This window comes from Xiphias gladius, chromosome 10 (assembly GCF_016859285.1).
Source record: "Xiphias gladius isolate SHS-SW01 ecotype Sanya breed wild chromosome 10, ASM1685928v1, whole genome shotgun sequence".
In the NCBI taxonomy this organism is placed as follows: domain Eukaryota; kingdom Metazoa; phylum Chordata; class Actinopteri; order Istiophoriformes; family Xiphiidae; genus Xiphias; species Xiphias gladius.
The window spans coordinates 10736842-10760863 of NC_053409.1; the positions used below are offsets into that span (position 1 = coordinate 10736842).

Consider the following 24022-nt stretch of genomic DNA (forward strand, 5'->3'; position numbering starts at 1 on the left):
AAATGGCTATAGTTTTGATTCAAATAGCTTGTAAAAGTTTGACCTTTCCCCCCTTTCCTCCTTCCTATAAAAGATAATGTGAAATTAATACAAGGGTGCTACAAAATTAATGAATCAGCCAGTGAGCAAACCTACAGAAACTAACAGATGCCTTACGTTGCTTGACAAAGACCCTGACCCTGAGCTTTCCCCCTCCTCTGGATCCTTTCCCATCTCGTCCTAAGACAGAGATACAGCTTACGTACACGTTTTCATGCTGTTAGACACTGGTCTAAAGCACCGTAAGGAAACAAACTGACTCACCCCTTTGCCGTCTTGGATGGGAGGACAAAAAACTAAGTAAAAAATGTGCAACTTGGTAGAGAAATTACACCTAAACCAAAATCAAATGTGTCAAAAGGAATGAAAATGCAGTAGTTCTCGTCAGCACAGGATAGGAAATTCATGGGAAACAAAATTTAAAGAAAAGCAAGTTGGGTTTGCATAAAAATGTATGCATCTTTTGAATACAGAACTGAAAAATAAATCCTCATATTATGCCAAACAGAGATTTGACATACGATTCTCAAATATGCAGCAAATGACCAAATGCAAGATGCAGCCAAAATGTGTGCATACAAATGGATTTTCATATTTTACAGTCAAACTTGGCAGCAATACAAGGAAAAAGTCTGACAAAATCAGTCTGCTATCGCGAGGAGCATGGGATACAGTCAAAGGTTCCAAGACAAGCAAGTAAACAAGTGGACCTCGAGTTGAGATCGTTTTGTCAACTATTTTGTAGTGGCCTCGAGTCGTGCACACAAAGCCAGTCTCTCACATAACTGAGCAGCAAATCCCGACTACACATCTGGCTGACACGACGGGGCGTCCTGTGCTGTATTACAGGGTCACGACAGCCTCGTCTGCGGCACTGCAACGCCGTTCAGAGACGAGTGGACGGACCACAGAGGCCCCCCGTCTCCCTCTCCCTGTCCTCTCCCCTCCTCGTGTGGAGCTGCCTGTGTCCGGCTCGTGACGAAGGATTTGGCGCCAACCAGTGGCCGTGATGCGACATTGCTGCTTCTGCTGCTAGCTCGACGAGGACGGTCGAGCCAGTGAGGAGGTAAGTACATGGTTAAATTGATGCCTCGACTATCTCTCTCTCTCTATCTATTAAAAAAAAATCCGATTTCAAATTAGCCGTTTTTAAAAAATACAACGAGATTTTTAGGATTTTTTTGTTACCTCTTAGTTCTGCATCTTGGTTAATGAGTAATAAGTGTAATTTCTTATTTGACTCTGAAAAACTGTAAACCGTAAATAAAATAATCATCATCAAGGTGAAAAATGTGAAATGAACAAAAACAAATAAAAAAACAACCAAAAAAAACTCCACAATTTTCACTTTGAATTAGAATTTGAACACGTTTGAAAAGATGTTGGAGAGATCCTTTGAAACCAAATTAAACACAGACTTTGATCCCACAATGATTCAAAATGGCCCCTCTCGATATCTAAATCATTGGTGTGCGTGGGGATGGCAACGTCGGTCTGTTAGGCGGCCCGTGGGCCGGTCCACAGCTTCGGCCCGGGCTGAGATATGTCAACGGATTGCCCCGAAATGTTGTACCGACATGCCCTAAAGCCTGAATCCTACAGTACTTATCGAGTCTAGCACCACCAGCAGGTCGACCAGCAGTTTTTCCTTTTTCCCATGACATATTTCAGCATCTACTGGATGGATTAGCACAGTTGTTAGCACAAACATTCACTGTTCCCGGAGGATATCTCTTTATGACTCTGGTGATCCCTGATATTTTTCTCTAGCACCACGATGAGGTGAACATTCGTGGTTTTGAGAGACATTTCTCAATAACTATTAGATGGATTGTCATGAAATCCGGTGCAGGCATCTCAGGGTGAATTGTAATAACTTTGGAGAAGACTTAACTCTTCATAATCAGGTCGAAACTTCAGATTGCGCAATACTTTGATTTATGGACAAATACCTGCAAAGCTAAAGACTCAGCTGTACTTTTGTGTTTTGTGCTAATTAGCAAGTGTTAGCATGCTAACATGCTAAACTAAAAATGGTGAACATGGCAAACATTACACCTGCTAAACATCACTATGCTAACGTTGTCATTCTGAGCATGTTAGCTTGCTGGCCTTACTATTCAGCCGAAAGCACTGCAGTAGATGGGCATGGCTGCAGAGTCTTAAGTCTTGCTAATTCATTTAGAGGTTAAATGACCCTTCAATTCCAATAATCAAAATGTAACCATTGCCTTTCACCTGGCACTGCCCTGATAACAGGCTCATACTGATAGATCACCTTAATCACAAGGTTGAAACTCAACTACGTAGTTCAACATTTAGTACAGTCATCTTTAGGTATTAACATGTTAGGGACCTACACAACATTTTCTCAAGACATTTCTTACCTTAATCCTAAAACAAGTCAAATACTTGCAGGCTAAACTACTTGTAAGGCGCTTTTGCTCATAAGCAGGATTGATCTGTGTAGAATGTAAGCTATGTGGACTTGAGTATGCTGAAAATGTTGCAGCCCCGACTGATAACTTTCCAATGTGGAAATTGCAGAGCACTGACTCCGACTCTCTGACTTCACTGCTGCCTGTGGCATTTGTCCGCCAGGCTGCCCGTTCGCTGCATGTCATTAGCTCTCAGACTTGGCTTCGCCAGATGCAGCATGCCGTGCATGAAGATTTGTGGGAAATTCAGCAGGCGAAACAACCCCCCCTCTCCCCACCCCTTCCACTCTTTAGGAAGCTTCTTTAGTACTCTAAACATGTAGTCTGCAGCTTGTAGGAGACGCAGCTGTTGTCTCAATTGTGATGTCTGGATTTATATAGTGGCATGTTTAGATCTGAAAGGGGCCCCATTAGAATGGGGGTTATTCAAGAAGCTTTCCAAAAAAAAAGTCAGTTTTTTTCTTCCATCATCTTGTCTAGGTTAGACACAAGGGCATAACGTAAAAGAGATCTGAAAGCGTTCACACAGAAAACACACACTCCAATATTAAATATCTATAAATATTCTCACCAGAAACTGAGGCCAAAATCATTTTTTTTCTATATTTTTAGATTATGAAAATTAAAAACCTTCCATTACAGTAATTTATCAGTACAAGTACAGATACCACCACCAGTACCCATCAACCCAATTTGCCTTAAATAACTATAAGCCCAAGGACTTTCTTTCTTTAGAAAGGAAGGAAAGAATGAATTAAGGAAACAATCGATATCGGATGTTATAAAATGATTCTCATACTGCCACTCCAGCATTTAAACATGAAAAAGAAAAAAAAGCATAAGTAATACTGTACATTTTGTCTGGCTGCCAAAAAAATAATGACACATACACACAGAAAAAAAAATTATTATGTTATAGTATCAACTGAGCTATAGTGGTAATTTATTTTAAACCTGACAATGTGTGCGGGTGTACATGTGAGGAGAGTGACAGGATTTAACTAGCATGCTTTGAGCGGAGGATAAGTGAGGAGGGGAAAGAGCAAGTGCTATAGAGAGGGAGAGAGGGAGGGAGAGAGCATATGCGCAGGAGGGTGGGAGGGTTAGAGAGAGTGAGAGGGAGAGAGGGTGGACAGGCGGGTGGGTGCTGTGAAATCCGCTAACAGGGGAGCTCTGTGCATTTGTTAGACGTCTTGGCTACTTGCCCAACTTGGCTCATTGTAATCGAGGCATGGTCGTCGACTCCAGGCAGCCCTCTCTGCCGCCTCGGCTGTCTTACGCCTGGACCCAGCCCAGCTCTCACCGCTGACATGGAAAGACCCGTGAGTGCCTTCTCTCTCCTTCCCCTTATCTCTTCTCATCCCACTCTCTCCAGCTCTCTCTCTGTCTCTGGTATCAGGTTCCCCCTCTTCCTCTTCTGCTCTGTCGCAGATTTAGCTGTGGCTACATGCTGCGTTTCAGTTGTGTCTGTGGCTCTTTCTCTCTCCCCGTTGTAGCTCCTGTAGGTGGCAGGAATGCTGGGTAGGGAGGAAGCCTTGGCAGCTTTCTCTCTGCAGCCCCCCCCCAATTCTCCCCCCTTTTGCCTGCCGGTCCGGGCATGGGTGCTGCCCACTGGCAGATCCACAACGTCTCTGTGTGTTTTGTCATTGTGTGTGTATGTGTGTACGTTAGCCCTGCTGCTGCATAATCACAGAACTGGCCAGCTGAACCCAGAGAGGCACAGTCCCCACACAGAGGCTACCCACTTTGGTTAGTGGAGGCCAGCGTTCACTTCAGTCTCCGCCACTGGCCCCTCTGAGATTCAGAGTCGGCAGCGTATCTCTCCCTTGCGCCTATTCTTGGTGGTATGTCCTCATGGTCTGTTGTGTTTGGATACCCTGACAACTAGAAGCTGTGAGGTAACCACTTTCCAGCCTGCTGCCTCTTTGAGTGAGTCCCAACTCTTTCTCATGCTCCCTGTGTCTTTGCAGGATTGAAACAGGTTCGAGATGCATCTTGATTCAGGATTTGTTGGCTTTTGTTATGTTACTAAAAGTCTGTGCTGACAACTTAGAGCATGAAGGTCAATCTCTCCGATAGTAAGATTTGAGTGCAATAGTTGCACTCAATATCTCAGTGGCAGCCATTCTTTGCAGACGTACCAGCGGCGAAGATTGGAAAAAGCATGAAAGAATTTCTCGCAGTCCCAATGTGACAGTCTTTGTGCGCTCGCTTGCCGTGAGTCATCATTCTGAGCTAGTGATATCACATAGAAGCAGCCTTGACTCCCCTGTCGTCACTGGGGCAACAGTGGGGGATGACTGACTCACTTTGGGAGGGCTACTTCCTGTCTCTTTCAAGAAGGTTCTGACGTCTCGGAATAATTTACACGAAGTGATGAGAATGGGATACTTCAAAAGGAATTGATTCAAAGTGGGAAACACTTGTTTCGGCTGATTGAGTTGAGAGCTTCTTTCTGACAATGACGGTCGTTCCTTGAGTATTATCTGAGTACTGCTGTTTGTGTGCTGAAGGGAATCCTTGTGAAGAAAAATGGTGCTGGCTTGCAATAGGTAGACATCAGATATAGGGATGAAAGAGCAGCAAACTTATTACTCAGATCCCATCTTTTCAAAGCCTTGGCACAGAGTTGTCTCTCACATCACTTTATGTCATAAATCCCAGAAAATTGTTACTCTTAAAACTTACATTTTGGTGTCTTCTTCAGGCAGCTTGCTTGCTTGTTTTTATTTCTTTTAGTATTATCTCATTTGCCTGGGGCATGTGGCTTTGTGACAATGTGTTACATTTTACATGACCTACAGGCTTCCTCATGACCGGTCCTCGTGCTGGCATTTCATGTACACCGATGGATAAATAAGTAGGTCAATATTTTGGGTAACATGCTTATTCGCTTTCATGCTGAGAGTTAGTTGAGGAGAATGATACCACTCTCATGTTTGTACATTAAAGAAGCTACAGTCAGCAGTCGGTTGGCGTAGCTTAGCCTAAAGAGTGGAAACGGGGAAAACAGCTGGCCTGGCTCTGACAAGAGGCAATGAAATCCATCCACTAGCACCTTTAAAGCTCACAAACTAACTATTTTAGTTTAATCCATAAGAAAAAAAATTGTTGTGGTTTTACAGGCAGTTATGCACTGGACAATTTCTGATTCCAGCCTGCCCCGAGTCTAGAGACATGAGATTGATATCAATCCTGGGAAAGAAAGCAAATAAGTGTATTTCCTAAAATCTCTAACTATTCCTTTAAAACAGGCTATGCAGTAGTGGTTTGATTGCAGCTTGTTCTTTCATGGCATCTCTGACATGTAGCGCAGCTGACCTGAACTTCCAGTGTCCGTGTGCTTTGAAGTAGGTGCCATACCTGTGCTGCAGGGAGGAGTTCCTTAACACACCAGTCTTCTGAGACATGTTGAGGGAGCCACACTTTCAACCACTCACACACCCGTCTCCTTAAGGAAGACTACGCAGACGGGATCGGCAGGCTGAAGGAAATGAGATCTCTGTGCGGGAGATGGTTGCTGCTTCCGCATTATCGTTATCGTTCCGTGTTGTTACATTTGTGTGCATTTGGGTGTTCTTCAACTCAGCAGCAGCTCTTGGACATGCTTGCAGCTGGTTTTGCAGAGATTTTCAATATAGGGCCTCTTGTCGCGCGAGGAGGCATGCCCTGCTGACCGCACCAGGATGTTTAGGATGCTCGGCATATGCAATCTGTCTGCGTAACTGAGCCTCGTAATGAATGCTCCATCTGTGGTGGGTGTGAGGGCATGTTAGTGTTGTGTGTCATCACAGCACATGCAGTGGTATGGACACAAGACATTTTCAAATTGATTGTCCATTCATCAATGATTAGTTCAGCTCGTAGTCTTAGTTTCTACTCTGTTCATAAGCAGACTGTATCAAAAGATTTATATTGTTTTTGACACTTGTTTTATGGAGACCTTTCATCTATTCTATAGCCAGTTTAAACTCAGAAAACATATGGAAATCGTGGGCCAAATAGGGCCGGTTATTGAACCTTGGTAATTTTCAGTCCAGAATGTGTCCATAGCAACAAGTATGCAAATCTTTCCAGTACTGAAAACTGGAATAAAATATCTCGTTGGATTTATAATTTTGTTTACTCGTTCTCTGATCCAATGATCCCTTATTGAAATAAAAATTTTACCAGTAAAAGGCAAGAACTTTGCCTACATAAAACAGTCTAAACTATTTTATGTAGGCAAAGTTCTTGCACAGCTGTTTGTGGTTAGCCAACATTTGTCATTTGAGAACTTAGATGGAGAAATGTATTCAAAAAAGTATTATTTTAGTAGTGGAACTTACAAAACACACTAGCATTGAAAAATGTCATAGGATTACCAGAACTAAGATCAAAATATAAAGCTCAAATAAATTAGTGCTGGAACACTAAAAACAAATTGCGCTCAGCAGACCTAATTTTGAAACGTGACAGTACTTTTTTATCGTATCAATGATCTGATGTCTATCCTCCCAGACCCCCAGTGACATGATGCCCAAGAGGGATCATGAGAGGGACGTGGAGCTGGACAAGAAGATCGAGGCTCTCCGCAGGAAGAATGAAGCGCTCATGAAGAGGTACAAGGTAAGGACAAGTGCTCGCAGGCAGAGAAGTATCCTGGGGTGTTCAGAATTGGTGTCCAGAGTAGAGATGCAAGTCTGGAGCATGTTTCATTTCTGTGAGGTCTTGGTGCTCGTACAGGCTTCCTGATTAGAGGGTTGTTTTCAATGAGTTGCCTTTAGGAGGTGGAGGAGGACAAGAAAAGGGCAGAGGAGGAAGGAATGGCACTGCAGAGCCGCAAGGGCAAAGCTGATGATCTTACCATCACAATCAGCAAGTCCACCAGTGTGAGTGTCTGCAATATGAGGTGACACATATGAAAACTGTTGCCAGCAAGCATTTTCTGCAGAAGAGACAAGGCTAGAAACTATATCAATTTTTTATAACATGTTCCCCTCTGTGGTTTGAAGCAGGATAGTCGTGTTGTGGTGACAAAGCCTTTCAGCGGTGGTTCACCAGCTGGGAAAGGACAGCAGGAGGCTGGGCCTGACAAGGGGGGAGAAGGCCCTTCGCAGGGCACTGGCAGAGGCCACAGGAAGCAGTTAATGGTCACCATGGCAGGCAAAAAGGTAAATTCACTTCACTGCCAGTTTCCACTTCAAGTGACAAGAATAATATGGGAGAACCCAAGACCCCTGTAGTTTTATTGACATTAATGAAAGATTAACACAAGAGCGCAATGGATGGATATGCAGTGTAGATTTTGTTCACTGAGCTGCAAAATGTGTGCCTCCTCTAGAGCTAGAAGCTTTCAACCTCTGTACTGCTATGATAGGTCAGACAACAGGCAAAATTTTATGATATTTAATTGAAAATGTTGTGAATATTGTTTAATATTAACTATTAACAAGACCTGTATTTATATCAGAGGCATGGTTGACATGAATTTTCAGCTTACAGCAAACATTTAACCTGAGTCAGAGCTTTTACAGTTGAAATGACTACTTCTTAAACATCTGTGTAACCAGGTTAATCCCACTGAGGTTAGCAACCTCTTTCATCGGGGGAGACCAGGCCTGGACAGCAAAATTAAGAGTTTCAGACTAGACAATACAACATCAGGCACACAAATGAAACAATACTAAAGAACAGGTAACCATTAATATTGATATTATGATAATAATATCGATATTAAGAAAGCTAAAATAAGCAAAAACAGAGAAAGAGTAAAGGAGTCATTTATTATAGTTGACAGTGGCCTTGAATTTGGTCTGGGTGACCAAGTTCTTTAATTAAATGTTTTCCTCTGCAAACTATTCCAAGCGGCTGGAGCAGAAAACGAAATTGCCTCGATGCGAAAGCTTTCTTTCCCATCTCTGTCTGTCAGTCGGGGACCGACAGTGGATATTTGTCTAGTGTTCTAAGATTATGATCGGAAGATGAACTCTGAACTTTACGTACATATGCCACTCAGCAGGTGCTTCATTTCATTTATCCAGAAAAGTTACTTAATGTTTAGTGCATTCAGGTTTCTGGTTTTTAATTTAGATACAATACAGTGCACTCTTCAGTGCTTGAATTGGGCCATTACTGAAAGCAACTTATCCAACTGAGTACCTTAAAAAAAATCTATATACTCATGGTCTAGTCAGCAGAACAGGCTAAATATGCTCAACTGAGCAGTGAGTAGTGCAAAGGTCAGCCATGCTAACAGGCTGGCTGTAGCCAGCATGCTAACATGCTCACAATGACAATGCTAACATCCCGCTGTTTATCCTCTGTAATGTTTTTTATGTTCAACATTTTAGATTAGTATGTTAACATGCTAATATTTGCTGATTTGCACTCACACACTAAGTACAGCTGAGGCTGACAGGAAGAGGACACTAGTTTTACAGGTATTTGGGCATAAACAAAAGTATTGGACAAATTCAGATTTTAAAATACTAGCCTGTCAGCTCTATAGGAAATGTCTGGGGATCAACAGAGTCAATAGGATACATTCTCTGGGCACCATGGATATCTGTACCACATTACAGGGCAACACATTCAGTATATGTTGAGATATTTCATTCTTGGGGACTGAAGTGTGGTGGACCCTCCAACAGGCTGACATAGCGATCCAAAGAGACATGATGCTAGCATGGTTAAAAATATGCAGCTGGTGGAGCTTTTTCAATCAGAAAATTTCTGGATAAAAGCTTACATGTTTGCTAGAGCTATCAAAATCATCAAATCAATGCATCTGGCTGCAGTAATGACACTGAGTAACCATCTCTCCAGGGTAAGAGGGTGGTGAGCGAGAGGCCAGAGAAGAGGCCGGACCCTGCGGACATCAAGAGCCCTACAGATGACGGCCAGCCGAGGCGTGTGGAGACCGCTGGGAGGGGGAAGCAGCCACCTCACACGACCAAGAGAAACACAGCAACACAGGTTTGAATTAGACACCCCGAACACTTCAGCGATCATACGCCTCAGCGTTTGAAAACCCAGCATGCACGCTCCTGCCTGCTTCCACTCTCACATCCCTCTTTTGTTTGTTCTCTTGGGCTGCGCTGACGTGTTTTACATAGATGTCAGACATGTCGGCTGGCCACACCCCTCCAGTGATGGAGCACAATGGTTTGTGGGCAGGAGGTGGGCTGGGGCTGTGACTGACTGGTGTGGCATTAGTATAAGGGGGGCTACTAACAGCGCTATTGGTCTGTAGAACCGAAACAAATCACAAGGCCTGGATGACTGTTTTGACTTTTTTAGTATGATCCCACTCGGGACTGATGATTATTTGTTATTTGTCAAATGAAAAATGACTCAACCTCTGTGTGTATATGTCTCTGGGTGTGTGGAACAGGCTGTAAAGATCAGAGTCCCTCCGGAGCCATGAAAGATAAATAGATACTGTAACAGCTCAACAAAAGGTCTTGTTAACAGTATTATAATGAGATAGGAGGTATCACTTTTAATATCAATAGTTTAACTATGTACTGTATGCTTGAGATCCTATGTTTAATGCAGATAGGCAAAGACGCATGCACATGCAGTACCCCCAGCTGCGCTGTGAATTGCCACACTGTCACTGACCCAATGCCCCCCAGGCATGCAGAAACTCTGGAACAGCTGCTCTGCCGCAGTCTGAAGCCTGACGGGCGCACGCATGCACGCACGCACACACACTCTCACAGGCACATACTAGCTGCCCAATCAGGATCAGCACAGACAGCTGATCCTCACCACTGTACAGACACAGTCCAGCTGCAGGAGGGGTCTCTGGACACAAAACCAGTGGAAGCTCTTTCTAAATAAGTATATACACATCTGCGTCTGAATGGCTGATAAACCGAGTGCTGCTCACTGGCCTGTCTGAGCTAATGTGAACTAAATCTATGGGCTGAACACGCTGTTCTCTTGCCTTCATTACTGTCCCGCTTGGTCTGTCCCCCTTTATTTATCATGTGGACTGAATCAGCACTTGAACAGTAGCCAACGCTCCAGTGCACCAGTCATCTGTGAAACCCAGAGACCTGGTTTGCACGTGGTCGCTGTTTACATAACCAGTATCATTTGACATGGTTTATGAGAGCAGCGGGGAGAACGTTGCTGAAGGGTGATATGGGAGGAGAGAATGTCATGTATCTATCTGGTGTTAGAAAAATATTTGCATGGAAAAGAACCCTGATGAACTGCACATTGCTATGGCTATGCCCTGCCTCTGAAATATTTTTCTAATGAATGTGTGTGTGAGTGTGTGTGTCTGTGTGTGTCTGTTGTGTGTGTGTGTGCTCGCATCGGACACCCTGAAAATAAATAATGACTCTGTGAGAGGGGTGTGGTTACTGGGCAGTATCCCAATCAGATTGTAATGCCTGAAAGTGCCTAAAGACTAGACGTCAGTTTACACTTATGAGAAAGAGAGATTGAGAGGAAAGGGGAGAGACTCCTGGAAGCCCACTGTCTGTTTCCAGCCTCCTTTTCTCCTCTCTGGATCCTTTTGTGATCTGCCCTCCACTGGCACGATTGTTTCCCTATTCCCACCATCCTGAAAGGGCTGATTTGATCTAATTAACATTCGACTGCCTTCTCACTCTGAAAAGGCTCATTATGCTGCCTAAGAGACGGGCCTGGCGAGGTGCCAGGAAAGGGTCAGAGAGGGAGAGGAAGACGAAGTGTGAGGAGAGAGCAGAAAAGAAACAAGGTAGTCAGTGGCCTTCTGTGTTTGCGTATGTGCTGGATGTGTGGGTGTGATGTTTGGGTGTGGCTGGGGGTGTCTGTGAGGGCGCACGTGGGCGCCATCGTCCGCAGGTGTACTAAACCCCTCTGTCCAGCGTTTACTGTCTCTCCCCCCATGGTTGTTCATGCGAGTTTTGCTAATAATGGCAACATGACTCATCAACTGCTTTCACCAGAGCACAGCTTGCAGTTGGAATACACTGGAACCCCAGTTACACACTATTCTCTATCTGCAATAAGATGAGTTTCATTTTCCAAATTACCGGAGTTCGGCCACCTGTAAATTACACTCTGCTCTGATGACCCCATTTCAGAGTGGGCATTTAGAACCAGTCAAGTGCCAAGTCACGCTGTAACACCATTAGTCCACTGGGGGGCAGCATAAGCCTCTTAATCTTTACCAAAAGATGGGTCTGTGCCCTCGCTTGATTTCCTTTTACTGTTTATTGCAGCAATGATGTTTATACTGTTTATTACAACAATGTTTAATTGGTTGGCAACGAGCTGCTGTGTCACCCTTATTGTTGTCATGTTAATCTTCTTTTTTTTTTTCTTGTCTCTCCTCTCTGACAGGATGATGTTAAACAGGGACAGATGCACACTGAGGAGCATCACAGACTTACAGAGCAATGCCAGGTAGAGATAGAGACACAGATATCAACATTTAAATATGGATACTGTTGCTTTATCTCTAAAACATAATCTTCATAGATTTGACAAAACCCATAAGCCAAAAGGTTGTATTTCCAGCCCACAACGGGCACATGATTCATAAATGTGTAATGCAACGTGTGCTCATATAGCGCCACAATATGGGCACACAAAAACACAGAGAAATGCAAATATGTGCTCTACCCTCATCACAAACACTAACTCGCAGATAGGCACGACACGTTACCATGCACACCCCCCCCACCAGTGCTTGTCCCCATCTGCCTCCCACTGCCTCGCGTGCTAATGTTGCTGGAGTAGCTCAGAGCTGTCTCACAGATCAGGCGTGTGGTAAATAGGCCGACTGTGGAGGGAGGGAGGACGAGCTTCAAAGGCCTACCGAATACGCCACATGACAAGTATCGCCGTTCGCGCCGCTCTCTGTGCCTACAGTCTGAGCCAAGTGAGTGCTCAAGGAAATAAGATGCAGACTCAGTTTTTTTTTTTTTTAAGCTGTTGCGTAAGTAACTGTTTTGGTTAACAAATAATCTGTAAACCTCTGCAGGCATTTTCAGGCCGAAACCAGTCCAACTTCTGGAGGCAGTCCAGAACAACCGCAGAATCTTTCTTTTTTCACTATTTGCCAATCTTGAATCTATCTAAATTTGAGAGTTATGCGATCAAGTCCTGCTCTATCTCAGCATTGCCCGTGCTCTCTGTGTAACGTTCACCCTACCTGTCTTGGCTCCTGACAGCCTCCCTGCGAGGCCGCACGGAGGCAAGAAACTGAGAAGTGCTAATTAGCAGGGTGACTGGGCCGGGCAGTAGGAGACGGCCTGTTGGAACATGCAAGAAGTGCCTTCCCTTGTGACCCCTGACGTCCCCCAGGAGCCAGAGGAGAGGGAGGGGAGAGGAGATAGAAACCACAGGGAAGAGCACAGATGCTATTTTCACCAATAACGACATGCAGAAAGGCAACATGTTTACTTGACTGTGATTAGTCCACACCTGGCTGGAAAAAATCCCCCATCATATTTTTCTTACCAGGACTGTTTTGTGTGTCTTTCTCTGACTGTTTTTACTGTGGCTGTGAGACATAATATTCAGAGAAGCATGTCGATCCCCCCCCCCCCATACACTCAGAAATATCACACAATTTTAATTTTTCTCTAGAAACCGGCATCATCTCCCTCCAGCTGTATTAAAAAAAAAACAAACACTGACAGGGACTTTCTATCAGAGATTGCTGATGTTTTACAAGATTTCCCTCAGAGCAAAGCCCTGTTTGTAGACCTGGTTTGCTCCAGGCCTTTGTAACAAGAAACACACAGCCTTGGTCCCCTTTGGATTGTTAAAGAGCCTGCATCAGATCTCCCTCTCCCCCTTTGGTCTTAGCAAGCAATCCTTTCTGCTCTCATCACATTAATCAATAAACGGGTTAAGAGGGGAAAGGAGGAAGGGGACCTAATTGCATTTACAGTACACTGCATTTTGCCTGGAATATTGTTTCAAAGAATTTGATTGTGTTGCCTCGCAGTCATCATGGTAGACAAACAAGAAGCTTTTTGTAATCTCCTGGGAGCTGACTGGACCCTCAGGCAACCATTAGTATTTAGAGTGAGGAAGTGATTGGCATTTATAGTAATATAGAATGCATGAAAATACCACAGATATCCTTGTTTGCGGTATTTGTTCCCTTTTTTTCTTTTGATCCCTACTGATTTGTACATTGCCCTATTGCTGTTTAATAATTTGTTTAGAGATGAGAAGATGCCCATGCTTTAATGTGAAGCTGTTGTTGAGCTGCTTCCCTCCACTGATCTGATTACTGTGTAGAGTGATGCTTCAAATGTATTATAATGTGACATGCTGAGTGGTGCGGGTGTTTTAATTTAGTCCTGTTTCAGTGCCAGTACTTCATTACTGATGAGTGGACTATACCCTGATAGAAATCTACATTAAGAAGGCCACTTGCTTTTATGCACTGAAGTAGACTGAAATGTTTTGTGTCCACATAGGAGCCCGAGAACCTGCATGCCAGCACAGACCTCAACATCCCCACGCTGAAAGAAGAGCATGAGGAGTATCTGAGGTGGAAGAAAGAGCGTGAGCAGATCGACAGGGAGAGAGTGGCACGCCATAAAAACGCAAAGGGCCAGTGGAGAAGGGCGTGGGACATGGACAAAACTGAGAACATGTAAGACTTCTTAGTGCTCAGTTTTCCCAAGGCACATTGTCTGCTCAGCTCACAGCTGTTCCTCCGGGTGATATTTCATTTGCTTCCACTGTTTTGTGTTTAGAGAAATCGTCTTTTTTTTTTGTCCATGAAATCTCAACTAAGCAGGTTTATTCTTCTCCAGTATTGCCTTATAAAGGGACACTTGGTGGTATTTGTTCAAGGAGAATAGAGCCTTATTTGTCCAGTTAGGAATCGTCAGTGGTGACCTCCTGGCCTCAAATAAACTTCTTAACTACAACATTTTTATCGCTTTAGTTTTACAGTCTATTCTAAAATAAGATGCCTGTTCATTGTCTTTCCCACTAGTCTAACATCATATAATTTTAAAAAATTGACAAGCTGTCTTCTTAAAGTAATATTCTGACATTTTTGGAAATATGCTTCTGTGGTGTCTTGCCTTTCGTGTTAATGAGAAGATGGATACCACTCCCATGTCCGTATGCCAGTACCCAGCTAGCCTAGCTTAGCATAAAGACTAGATGCAGCGGTAAACAACTAGCCTGGCTCTGTCCAAAGGTTAAAAAAAACATGCCTACCAGCACCTATAAAACTCACTTATTAACATGCTACATCTTTTTGGCTTAAGCTGTACACAAATAGATATGTAAAAATGTCGATTTGGGGTTTTATGGGGAGTAACGCGCTGGAGCTACTGTTATTCCTTGGCCACAAATTGACATTTTTACACTTGGTTTTTAAGGATTATAAGAATTTGATAACTAACTATGTTAATTAGTGAGCTTTAGACATGCTGATTGGTGGATTTTTTTTAACCTTTGGACAAAGCTTGGCCGGCTAATTTCCCCTGCTTCCAGTTGTTATGCTAAGCTACCGGTCTGTAGCTTCGATTGTAATGGACAGACATGAGAGTGGTGTCAGTCTTCTCATCTAACTCTCAGAGAGAAAGCCAAAATCTTGAACTATTCCTATAGTGCCTTTTTCTTGAACGAAGTTATCAGCTTTATTAGCCAATCCCCTGCCTTTGCTTCTCTCCTCTTGTTTTACCTCTGAAGTCAGTAAAAAGCTTGATTGAATTTTTGTGCAGATGTAGATAACAAACAAACTAACCTTCAAGAGCAGTCTGTTTCTTTCTAGTTAGATTATTCGGTGGAAGAATCCATTAGATGAGCTATCTGGGTTACATGTCATACCACATATACACAAGACTAAATCAAGTCACAGGACACTGCAAAGTGGTTACATCACCAAACTACATACCTCCGCCAAGACCAGTGTCAAACAACCTACACCAGACTTGAGAGAAAAAAATTCAAATTTATAGTCAATGATCCAGATCAGCCCCGAACTTCAGTGGTTTCTTCCTTGGCCCATGACCCATCCCTCCACCATGTTCGGCGCAAATCGCTGCTGTACTTTTTGTATAATCCTGCTGACAAATAAACAAACAAACCAACGGGTGAAAACCACCTCTTTGGTGGAGGTAATAATTACTTTTTAGGTGAATTGTGTCATTGTATGCACATTATGTAATGGTATGTTACTATAACTTGTCGTGTACTCTTACATTTTGAAGACTTCCTCTAATCAGCCTTTGAGCAGTATGAGCAGTCTGTTGAACAGACAAAAAGCCTGCCATCCCATTCCTCGATGAAATCACACAATAGCACCCCAGACTGACTGGAGGAAAAAATACAACCTATTCATTTTAAGCGTTTGTTAGATTTCAAATAAACTGGGCTGCTGTACAAAGGGTGACTAAGTTGCAGAGTAAATTAATGTGCCGTTTAAGGAAGCATCAAAATGTAAAGAGACAAGGCAGGAGCGGCTATATTTAGCTCTGGATAAGGGATGGAATGCCTTGCCTTATTTGGCGAAGCTTAAACAAGGCCCTTGAGCAAGAATAGGAGAGGAAATGTGTTTTTGATTCAACAATTTAGATGGTTTCAGTGGATGTAAAATGCAAGGGTGTGATTCGTGGAGCAAAAAACCTCTCACTGGTTCTGCAAGAGGCCCATAATAAACGTACAATGATGATACTTGAATGTCAGAAGAGCTGTTGATGGGGCGTAGATGAGCTGTTATGTCACCTGAACCGAGAGTGAGGAATCATTTTGAAGCATCACAAAGACACTGCTTGGAATGGTTTAGGTTTCTGTCTAAACTGAACCTCTCCTTCTAGGTTTTCAGACAAATCCCTGCATGACAGAGACTGGGGGCCTTCTAGCAGAGGTGAGACATAGTCCAGACATACTCCAAACTGTTAACTTAAGAATAAGACCCTTCACATCAAAGCACGATGATAAATAGATGGTTTCTCTTGTTATCTTTGTCTTTTTTTTTAATATTATGTATTCTTTGATGATTTTTTCAATTCCAGGTGGACGAATTTCTAGAAGAGGTCAGCCCAGAGCAAACGTGGACTCAAGAGGTATCCCACACTTAAATATTATTTATTTATTAGTTCAGTGCCTTAAGATAAACATATAGTGTACACAAAAGGTAAGTAAACCTTTGTGAATGTATGTTATTTTCTGAAGTGTCAGTAAAACAGCAATTGGAAATATTTTATGTTGAAAAAAGGATATTGTGTGGGAAATAATTCAATTAACTCACTAGACAGGGTAAACTGGAGGGATATCAGCTTGGAAAAGAAAAGGTAGATAATGTTGGGGGTGGCAGAGTGAAAATTATAGTTTTTTGTCTGAAACCCACACAGTGAGGAAACTATTAAAAAAACACTGTTGTCTCGGCAGAAGGAGTAATGACTATTTATGTAAGATGTCATGTAATTGTGACTTAAACTGTCTGTATTCTCCTGTCCTAGGTCATGAGAAGCGAGGAAAAGACAAGGGAGCTAAAAATGTGCTAGTGATGAGCAGTAAAGCAAAAGGCAAAGACCGTCTGACTGGGAGGGCCAGGAGGTCAGGAACTGCTAAACATTGTCCTGTTTGATATTATATGCACAAGAGCCTGATGTTAGAGTTGATTCAACCATCTGGATGTCTCTCACCACAGCCTCAATTAACTGTTTGGAGAAAACTTACTATGACTAATGAAATATATGAAACAGCTGTGAAGGCACATTGTTTTCCTGCACTGTGCCCTAATGTACAAATTCCCCTGGATGTCATGGGGCTTGATTTAGAAGTTGTGGCAGCTGACTAAATAACCCAGAAGGCCTCATTCACGTCTCACAGAGTTAAATTTTTTTTTTTTTTCTCATTCAGATTTTCCTCTGTTGTGGAGCAAGCCGCTGCGCTGGTTAATGAGGAGGCTTTCGGGGTGTGCTGTTACACAAGCATAGTGTATAATCTCAAAAAGCCACGAGACCACAGACCTGGAAAGGAGGCATTAGAGCCTCTCAGTGCGGAAATGCAATGTGCCAGATGATTTTCTGTGGCTCTGTCTCAGTGATGGCAGTAGGTAGGGGTGAGGGGACAGCGTAAAACAGCACTCAGCTGCGTCCTGACAAATTCTTGTTATCAGGCTGCGCTTTTTTGCGCTAGGATCCATTGCCACAGCTGGCAATAGATCCTAGTGTAGTGAGCTGAGACCTAAGATTCAGCTTGCTGGAGCTAAGCTACTGTGCTTATAGTTTTATCCACTTTTCTCATCCCTTACTTTCTTCTTCTTTCTCTTACTTGACCATGTAAAATGTGAAAGGAACAGATTGCTATTTAAAGAAATACGCTCATCCGATTTATGTTGAAAGTTAGATGAGAAGCTTGGTACCCCTCTCATGTCTCATGTGTACAATAAATTTGAGGCTTCCGCCAGGAGATGGTTCGCTAGACAAAATGGGTTTTTGCAGTCACTGCAGTCACTTCCTCACATGGTTTTTGTATGGATTAAACAAACAATATCGCGTATTAAGTTAGAGGTGCTGGCAGGCAGATTTTACCTTTTGACAGATTCAGGATTAGCTGTTTCTCCCTGTTTCTGGTCCTTTTGCTAGGCTAAGCTAACTGGCTGCCGGCTGTAGCTTCATCTTTAGCACACAGACATGAGAATGGTACCAATCTTCTCATCTAATTCTCAGCAGAGAGCAAAAGCTTGTGTATTTCCTTTAACTTGTAGAGTTTAGCATAAATATGCAGATTGTAATGGGCAACAGAATAACACCACTATTCCCAAACTGTTAAAGAATAGTTTTTGGTAAAAGTCCTTTCATTTTTCAGATGGCAGGCAAGTGAAGAAGGAGACAACCTACAGGTGAGAAGTCAAACCTGTGATAGTGTGAATTTGAACTGTGCAGTGTTTAATAAATGCTACTAAAGAAGCAAGAAAACCTTATTTGTTGTTCCAATCTAATCTCTTAGACCTCTGATACAACATTGGAGGAATTCCTGGAGGAACTTGACGCCCTCACAGATGTTGAAGTAGGAGATCAGAAAGAGCAGGACTCAAAGACGAAGCTCTCACCCAGCCCAGATTTGTTGAGTACATGTGAGGAAGTGAGTGGATCCACAGCTCCTGTCTCAGCTGCTACCTTGAGAGAGGACACCTCCACTCAGGGGCAAGCGGAGGCCTCGTCCCCTCACAATTTGGAGAAGAAAGTACGCTTCTCAGAGGAGCACATCCAGGGAGCTCATATGAGGCAAACCACAGGCTCTCGGGACTCTGCCAGCTCAGAATCAGGAAGTCAGAGCTCCGCAAAAGCTTCCTCACCTAAAAAGAACAAACACGAAGTGCAAGGGCCACAGCAGCCACTTGAAAGTGCCAAGCAGGATGATGGTAGCCCTCAGGATCAGGGAGGTAGTCCGTCTGCTCCTCCTGTTGCCCAGCAGCAGGCTTCTGAAAATGAATGTACTGAAAAAGACAGCAACCCCCCCACAGCTCCCAAGTCCCCCCCTGCTGAAAAGGCCTGTGCCTCTCTCCAGGAGGGCTCTGTCCAGCATATAGAGCTTGCCAAGTGCAACATCAGCAACACAGACACAGGTAGGACATAGCCTCAATGGCTCTGACTTTTCTGACAGTAAATCTTGATGATATATAACTAAGCTAATGTTGGGTTTTCTCACATAGATGAGCGAATAGACTCTGGTCTGTCAGTCCTGAGCCTGGAGTCAGGAGAAACACACCCAACACACTCCACCAGCAGTGACAAGGTCAGTGCAAGAGACAGGAAGAGGGATGGGAGAATCGATAGATGTGTAAATGGACTGATGGAGGGGAGTGAAAATGGATGAGCAGTTAAATGTGTGAGAGAGAGATGCTGTGATATCCAATTTTGGTTTAAGTATATTCACCACCTCTGAGGCCTGTTTCTAGTGCGGGAGACAATGCCTCTTCATCTCACCCTGCACTGAATCAGCCTGATAATATATGACCGCCTGCTTAAATCATTCACAAAGAGAAGAAAAACGACAGGCCTGAGATAAATAAATAAACTGTAGATGACACAGGATCCTGTTTTTTTGTGTGCAAATTATAGAAGAGAAATAGCAGCTTTTATGAATAATTTTTTGTATGTTTTTCTCTTTTTGCAGGCAAGAGAGCATGGGAAGATTGTTTGATTGACATTTTCGGGATGTAAATACTGAAACCAAAACACAGCGACACAGAGCCTTGCCTCCTAGTATTTGGATGCATAATTTCACTGGAAGTAGCTCTTTTGAGATACTTGTTTATGGCTTACACTCAAAACCATGGTTTAATTTTGCTGTGGCCTGTCTCACCCATTGAAGTTTTCAATTATCTAAGATTTGGCATAGGAATGGTGAACCTTTTCCCTGCTCAAATATTTTTACATCCAAGCACTTTATGAGTATTAATGTATGTGTACTCACACATTACACGGTATGTTAGTATGCTGCTTGAGTGCAATATCACTGAATGTTTACATTTGTATGAAAATTTCAAGGTACATATCAGGAGGCTAGCTAATCGGTTTGGCTTAGGTAGCCCTTGACAATAAAGTTCAGCCACAGTCATATTATCTAGTGCCTGATTATGCCTCAGAGGTATTTTCAATAATGGAATAAAGTCTGTATTACATGATGATACATTGGTGACAGACCCACAGTAGAGTAGAGTCTGTACTTCTACACTCAAATCTGTGTGAGTAGATATTATTTGTTAACTGCTTCCAGTATCAGTCAATGGCCTTTTGTGAAATAATAGAAATCAATAAATCAATTAAAGGGCACATTTGAGACTTATTGTCTTATTGGCCACTGACCAAGACACTGTTAAGTTTCTAAAATATTACTACTGACAGAAATCTTTCTGTTATTAGGAAAATTTAAAGGGCCACTCCACTGATTGCACTCATCAAGCTCAGGTTTCTCATCACGGCTAGTAGTAACAGCCTGTGAAAAAAGTTGTGTAACGTCTTCCGCGGTGATGTCTCAGTGATGTCACCAAGTTTATCTCAGTATGAAAAATCACAAATTTATACAGAGAGCCTGTGTTACAAACTGGGGGTGGTTTTTAGAGGAATGCAATCACGTTGCATTTTGGGAATTGTAGTCTGCAGTGTTTCTGGAGCTTGACCCATACTAGAGACTAAAAGTCAAGATATGTCTGCCTCTGCGGCACAGATTTAGACTATTCTGTCTCGCCAAAGTCCCCCCAACTTTATGAACGTGCCGATCTAAATCACTGGAGTATCCTTTTAATGTTGAGCTAATTGTCAGCTGAAAGCAAGATCCATAATAGTAGCCTAAAAACATTTGGCTGTTTTAAAATCCGTCTTCCCAAGTGATCAATAACACTGTAGAACGGAAATCTCAAACTTGCCCTTTAACACATTTTTTTTTTTGTGTTCCCTGAAGTCGCCATGCTTTTACAGCTGAATCCCAATAATCTGGTCTTGCTCAATATGGAATTGTAATGTATGTACAAATGTTATCAATGGTTGGCAGAGACCAGAAGGTCAAGGTTGTGAATCAAAAACGAATTTGGGACATAAAACATTTTTTTTTTTAATAGTTTGCTCATGTTGCTTTAAAGCAACCAGTTTGAAGAGTGTCAGTCTCCAACCTTTTTCACTGTTTAGGCTTTTTTTTTTTTTTTCCCCCCTGTGGGACAGATAGACTTGAGCTGCTGAAAATACATCATCCAGGTCGATGAGGTTCCAGCCTTTAGTCCATAGTCAAAACACTGGGATTCAGCTGTATTTCCCTTTTGGTATTGTTTTATTATTTGTTCTCTTTTATAATCATGGAAGACAACTAATATTTTTAAAAAGCTTCCTCACTACGAACTTAGTCTGTTGTTGTGCCTTGCATATTGGCTTCTTCAAATACTGAAGGTGTACCTTTATTTCATGGTTTGTATCATAACATACTGTAGTGTTAAATGTACTGTACTAACAGTGCAGCATCAGTATTTTCATTTTATTTATTTGCCTCTCCATTGGACAAGAGAATGTTACCTAGAATGATTTTGCAAATCTAAAACTGTTTAAAGCAATGTATATGTGCATTATAGTGGCTGTTTTTTTCTCAGTGACATGTATGGATTTGTTTTTATTTATTGCCAGTCTGTTATTGTATTTTTGGTATCAGTGACACTATAATAAGAAGCCTTACAAGAACTCTGTCCTCAAAGAAGTTTTTGGCTTTCGTCAATGCTACAGTATAGTAAACAGTTATGTAACTGTAAGTAGAGAAAATAGTGGACAGGCTCTGAGCTGCAGCACCCTGTCAGCCTCAACTGTGGTTACATAAAATAGAAATAATCAGGAATCTAGTAGAAGCACACTGGGAAAACCAAGAAACACGTTACAGTGTTTAAGGCCAGTCCAGCCATCAAGAAGAAAAATGTGCTGTTTTTGAGTAGGGGCCTTATTCTGTATTATATAGGGATTTTGAAAGAGTGGTAAAAGAGACAACTGTTTAAAAAGCAGGTCATACAGATTACCTCTGAAATATTTAAAATTCCTTGTGGGTTTCAGTTTAGTGAAAAGAAATTTAGGACCTACAACCATAGAGCAGTTTGTCCTTGTTTAGCACTTGTTCATTTAGTTTTCAGACATCTGCATATTCTCACCTCGCTGAAGTGACAAATGTAAGAGGTGGTTGTGATCCTCTTGCTCCACCTGGGTGCCCACTGCTGTCCTCCGTGTTTTCACATACACTCGTAAGGAGGGAAATATTGAATGTGTGCCTGTGTATGAATGCGTTTGTCGAGTTGTGATCCCAGCTTTTTATTGTTCAAAGTGCTCATGCTAACTTAAACCTGTGTGCAACATAGCTTCATTTACCGTAGAAACAATTTGGAAGGAGGGAGGCATACAGAACGTCAATAAAGTTTTTCTGTATTTCAAGTTCTCTAATCATGACTGGCATTATTTTGTTGCGCTGTCGCCCTCTCTTATACTCTCTCTCCCCCAGCTCAATAACACCGCAGATGTGAATGAATTCATTCTCTGGACAGTTTTTAAGTCTTTAGAAAAAGGAAAAAAAAAAAAAAAAAAGCAAGGCCACTGTAGTGAGTCTCTAATAGAAAAAGGGCAGAAATATAGAGTACACCACAGCATTACCAGCCCATAAAGTTTGACCTTGGTCCACGGAGTCTTCCTTCCTGTTGGATTTGATTAATTTCAGATGAGCTCTCTGCAGAGTTGTTACATTGGAAAAGGCTCCATCTCAGCCCTACAGCTGGGACATCCCATAGGTGCTACTATTTTAATTATCTCCTCCCAGGGCTGTCTCCATAGCAGCCTTCTGCAACCGAGGCTTTCAGGCTTGTGACCGGCTGTACACCGTGCACAGCAGCCTCACTCCCCATTTAAAATGAGCTGAAATGTTTTACTTTCTTTAGTTGTCCTTTTTTAACGAAAGCCAAAAGGTTTTCCATCCCAGCAAATGAGATTATAAAACACACTGTTTCTGTCCATAACAGTGCCGGTTCGCTTTGGTGCTAAGCTAGCTAATAGTTTGAAGTGTCTGACGCAACGGTACACTACAGTGGGGGTGTTGATATTATGGAAATAAGACCTGTAGGCTGTGTTAGAGGATTGAAGTGCAGTGTAGGATTATGTCAGTTGCACTATGCAGTAAAGAGAAGCTCAAGAAGCTTGCCTTCTTGAGGAAAAATCAAAAAGAGCTCAACTTTTGGTCAAAGCTGCTTTTAAGCAAGGTGGTGCTGAGGCCTGTCATTGTAGATCACACAGGATCCTGTTCTTGTGTGCATCAATAGGACTTTTTGTTTTGCTGCTGGATTTGAACTTTGTGGTTTGGAGAGAAGTTTTCTTTGACAGTAGCTTTTTCTGCTCCATGCTCCAAAATACTGCAACTAAACAAGGCTAGAGACCACTTTGTATTTTACCTTAAAGCACTAGTTCGACACTTTGGAAAATGCTTTTTTTTTGCTTTCTTGCTGGGAATTAGAGGATTGATACCACTTTCATATCTGTCTGGGAATCGTAAGGCTTCAGACAGGATCCTGTTAGCTTAGCTTAGCATAAAGACAGGGACAGAAATTAGAGTGGTATCAATCTTTTCTTCTAACGCTCTGCAAGATAGCGAAAAAGGGTATTTCTCCAAAATGTCAAACTATACCTTTAAGCTAAAATCTGCATTGCTACGATGACACGCTTCCCGGGATGTGCTGCCTTCTACCAGCCCTGCGTCCTTCGGCACGGTGACATAACACTCGAGGGCCCTCGAGGTGTTTCATTACCGTTGATGGATTTAGGTTAAGTGGAGGCAAGGTTTGGCCCGGCCTTGCGACCCTGAGAGAACTTCACACAGACAGGCTGGCAGTCCCCACTGAGCGAGTGTGTCACCGCCCTCCCCCCTCGGCCCTGTCATGGTTCAGGATGTAACAGCCACGCCTAAACAGCTGCCATGATCAAGGGGAGTGTGTAACCCACCCCTCCCCTCCCTCCCTCTGTCGCCTGAGCCAGGAGACAGCAGGCTTTGCTGACAAGGTGTCCATGTCCTGTGCCTGCCATATTGATCGAGGTCGGCCCTTTTTCTTAGCATCATCTAAT

General features: G+C 42.8%; 1 protein-coding gene across 4 annotated transcripts; it reads left to right on the forward strand.

Moving 5' to 3' along the window:
- The first annotated feature begins 996 nt into the window (after positions 1 to 996).
- Positions 997 to 22355, forward strand: LOC120795620 (coiled-coil domain-containing protein 9B). Of its 4 annotated transcripts, XM_040137688.1 has the most exons (15): positions 4830 to 5029; positions 5282 to 5337; positions 6978 to 7085; positions 7244 to 7348; positions 7472 to 7630; positions 9285 to 9434; positions 11802 to 11864; positions 13898 to 14076; positions 16259 to 16308; positions 16457 to 16507; positions 16904 to 17000; positions 18258 to 18291; positions 18399 to 19017; positions 19105 to 19187; positions 19569 to 22355. In XM_040137688.1, the coding sequence occupies exons 3-15, from the start codon at positions 6990 to 6992 to the stop codon at positions 19593 to 19595; spliced, it is 1713 nt and encodes a 570-aa protein (XP_039993622.1). In that variant the 5' UTR covers positions 4830 to 5029; positions 5282 to 5337; positions 6978 to 6989; the 3' UTR covers positions 19596 to 22355. The 4 variants fall into 4 exon arrangements, with proteins under 4 accessions (XP_039993623.1, XP_039993620.1, XP_039993621.1 ...); XM_040137689.1 differs by lacking the exons at positions 4830 to 5029; positions 5282 to 5337 and adding an exon at positions 997 to 1105; XM_040137686.1 differs by lacking the exons at positions 4830 to 5029; positions 5282 to 5337 and adding an exon at positions 3584 to 3799.
- The last annotated feature ends 1667 nt before the right edge of the window (positions 22356 to 24022 follow it).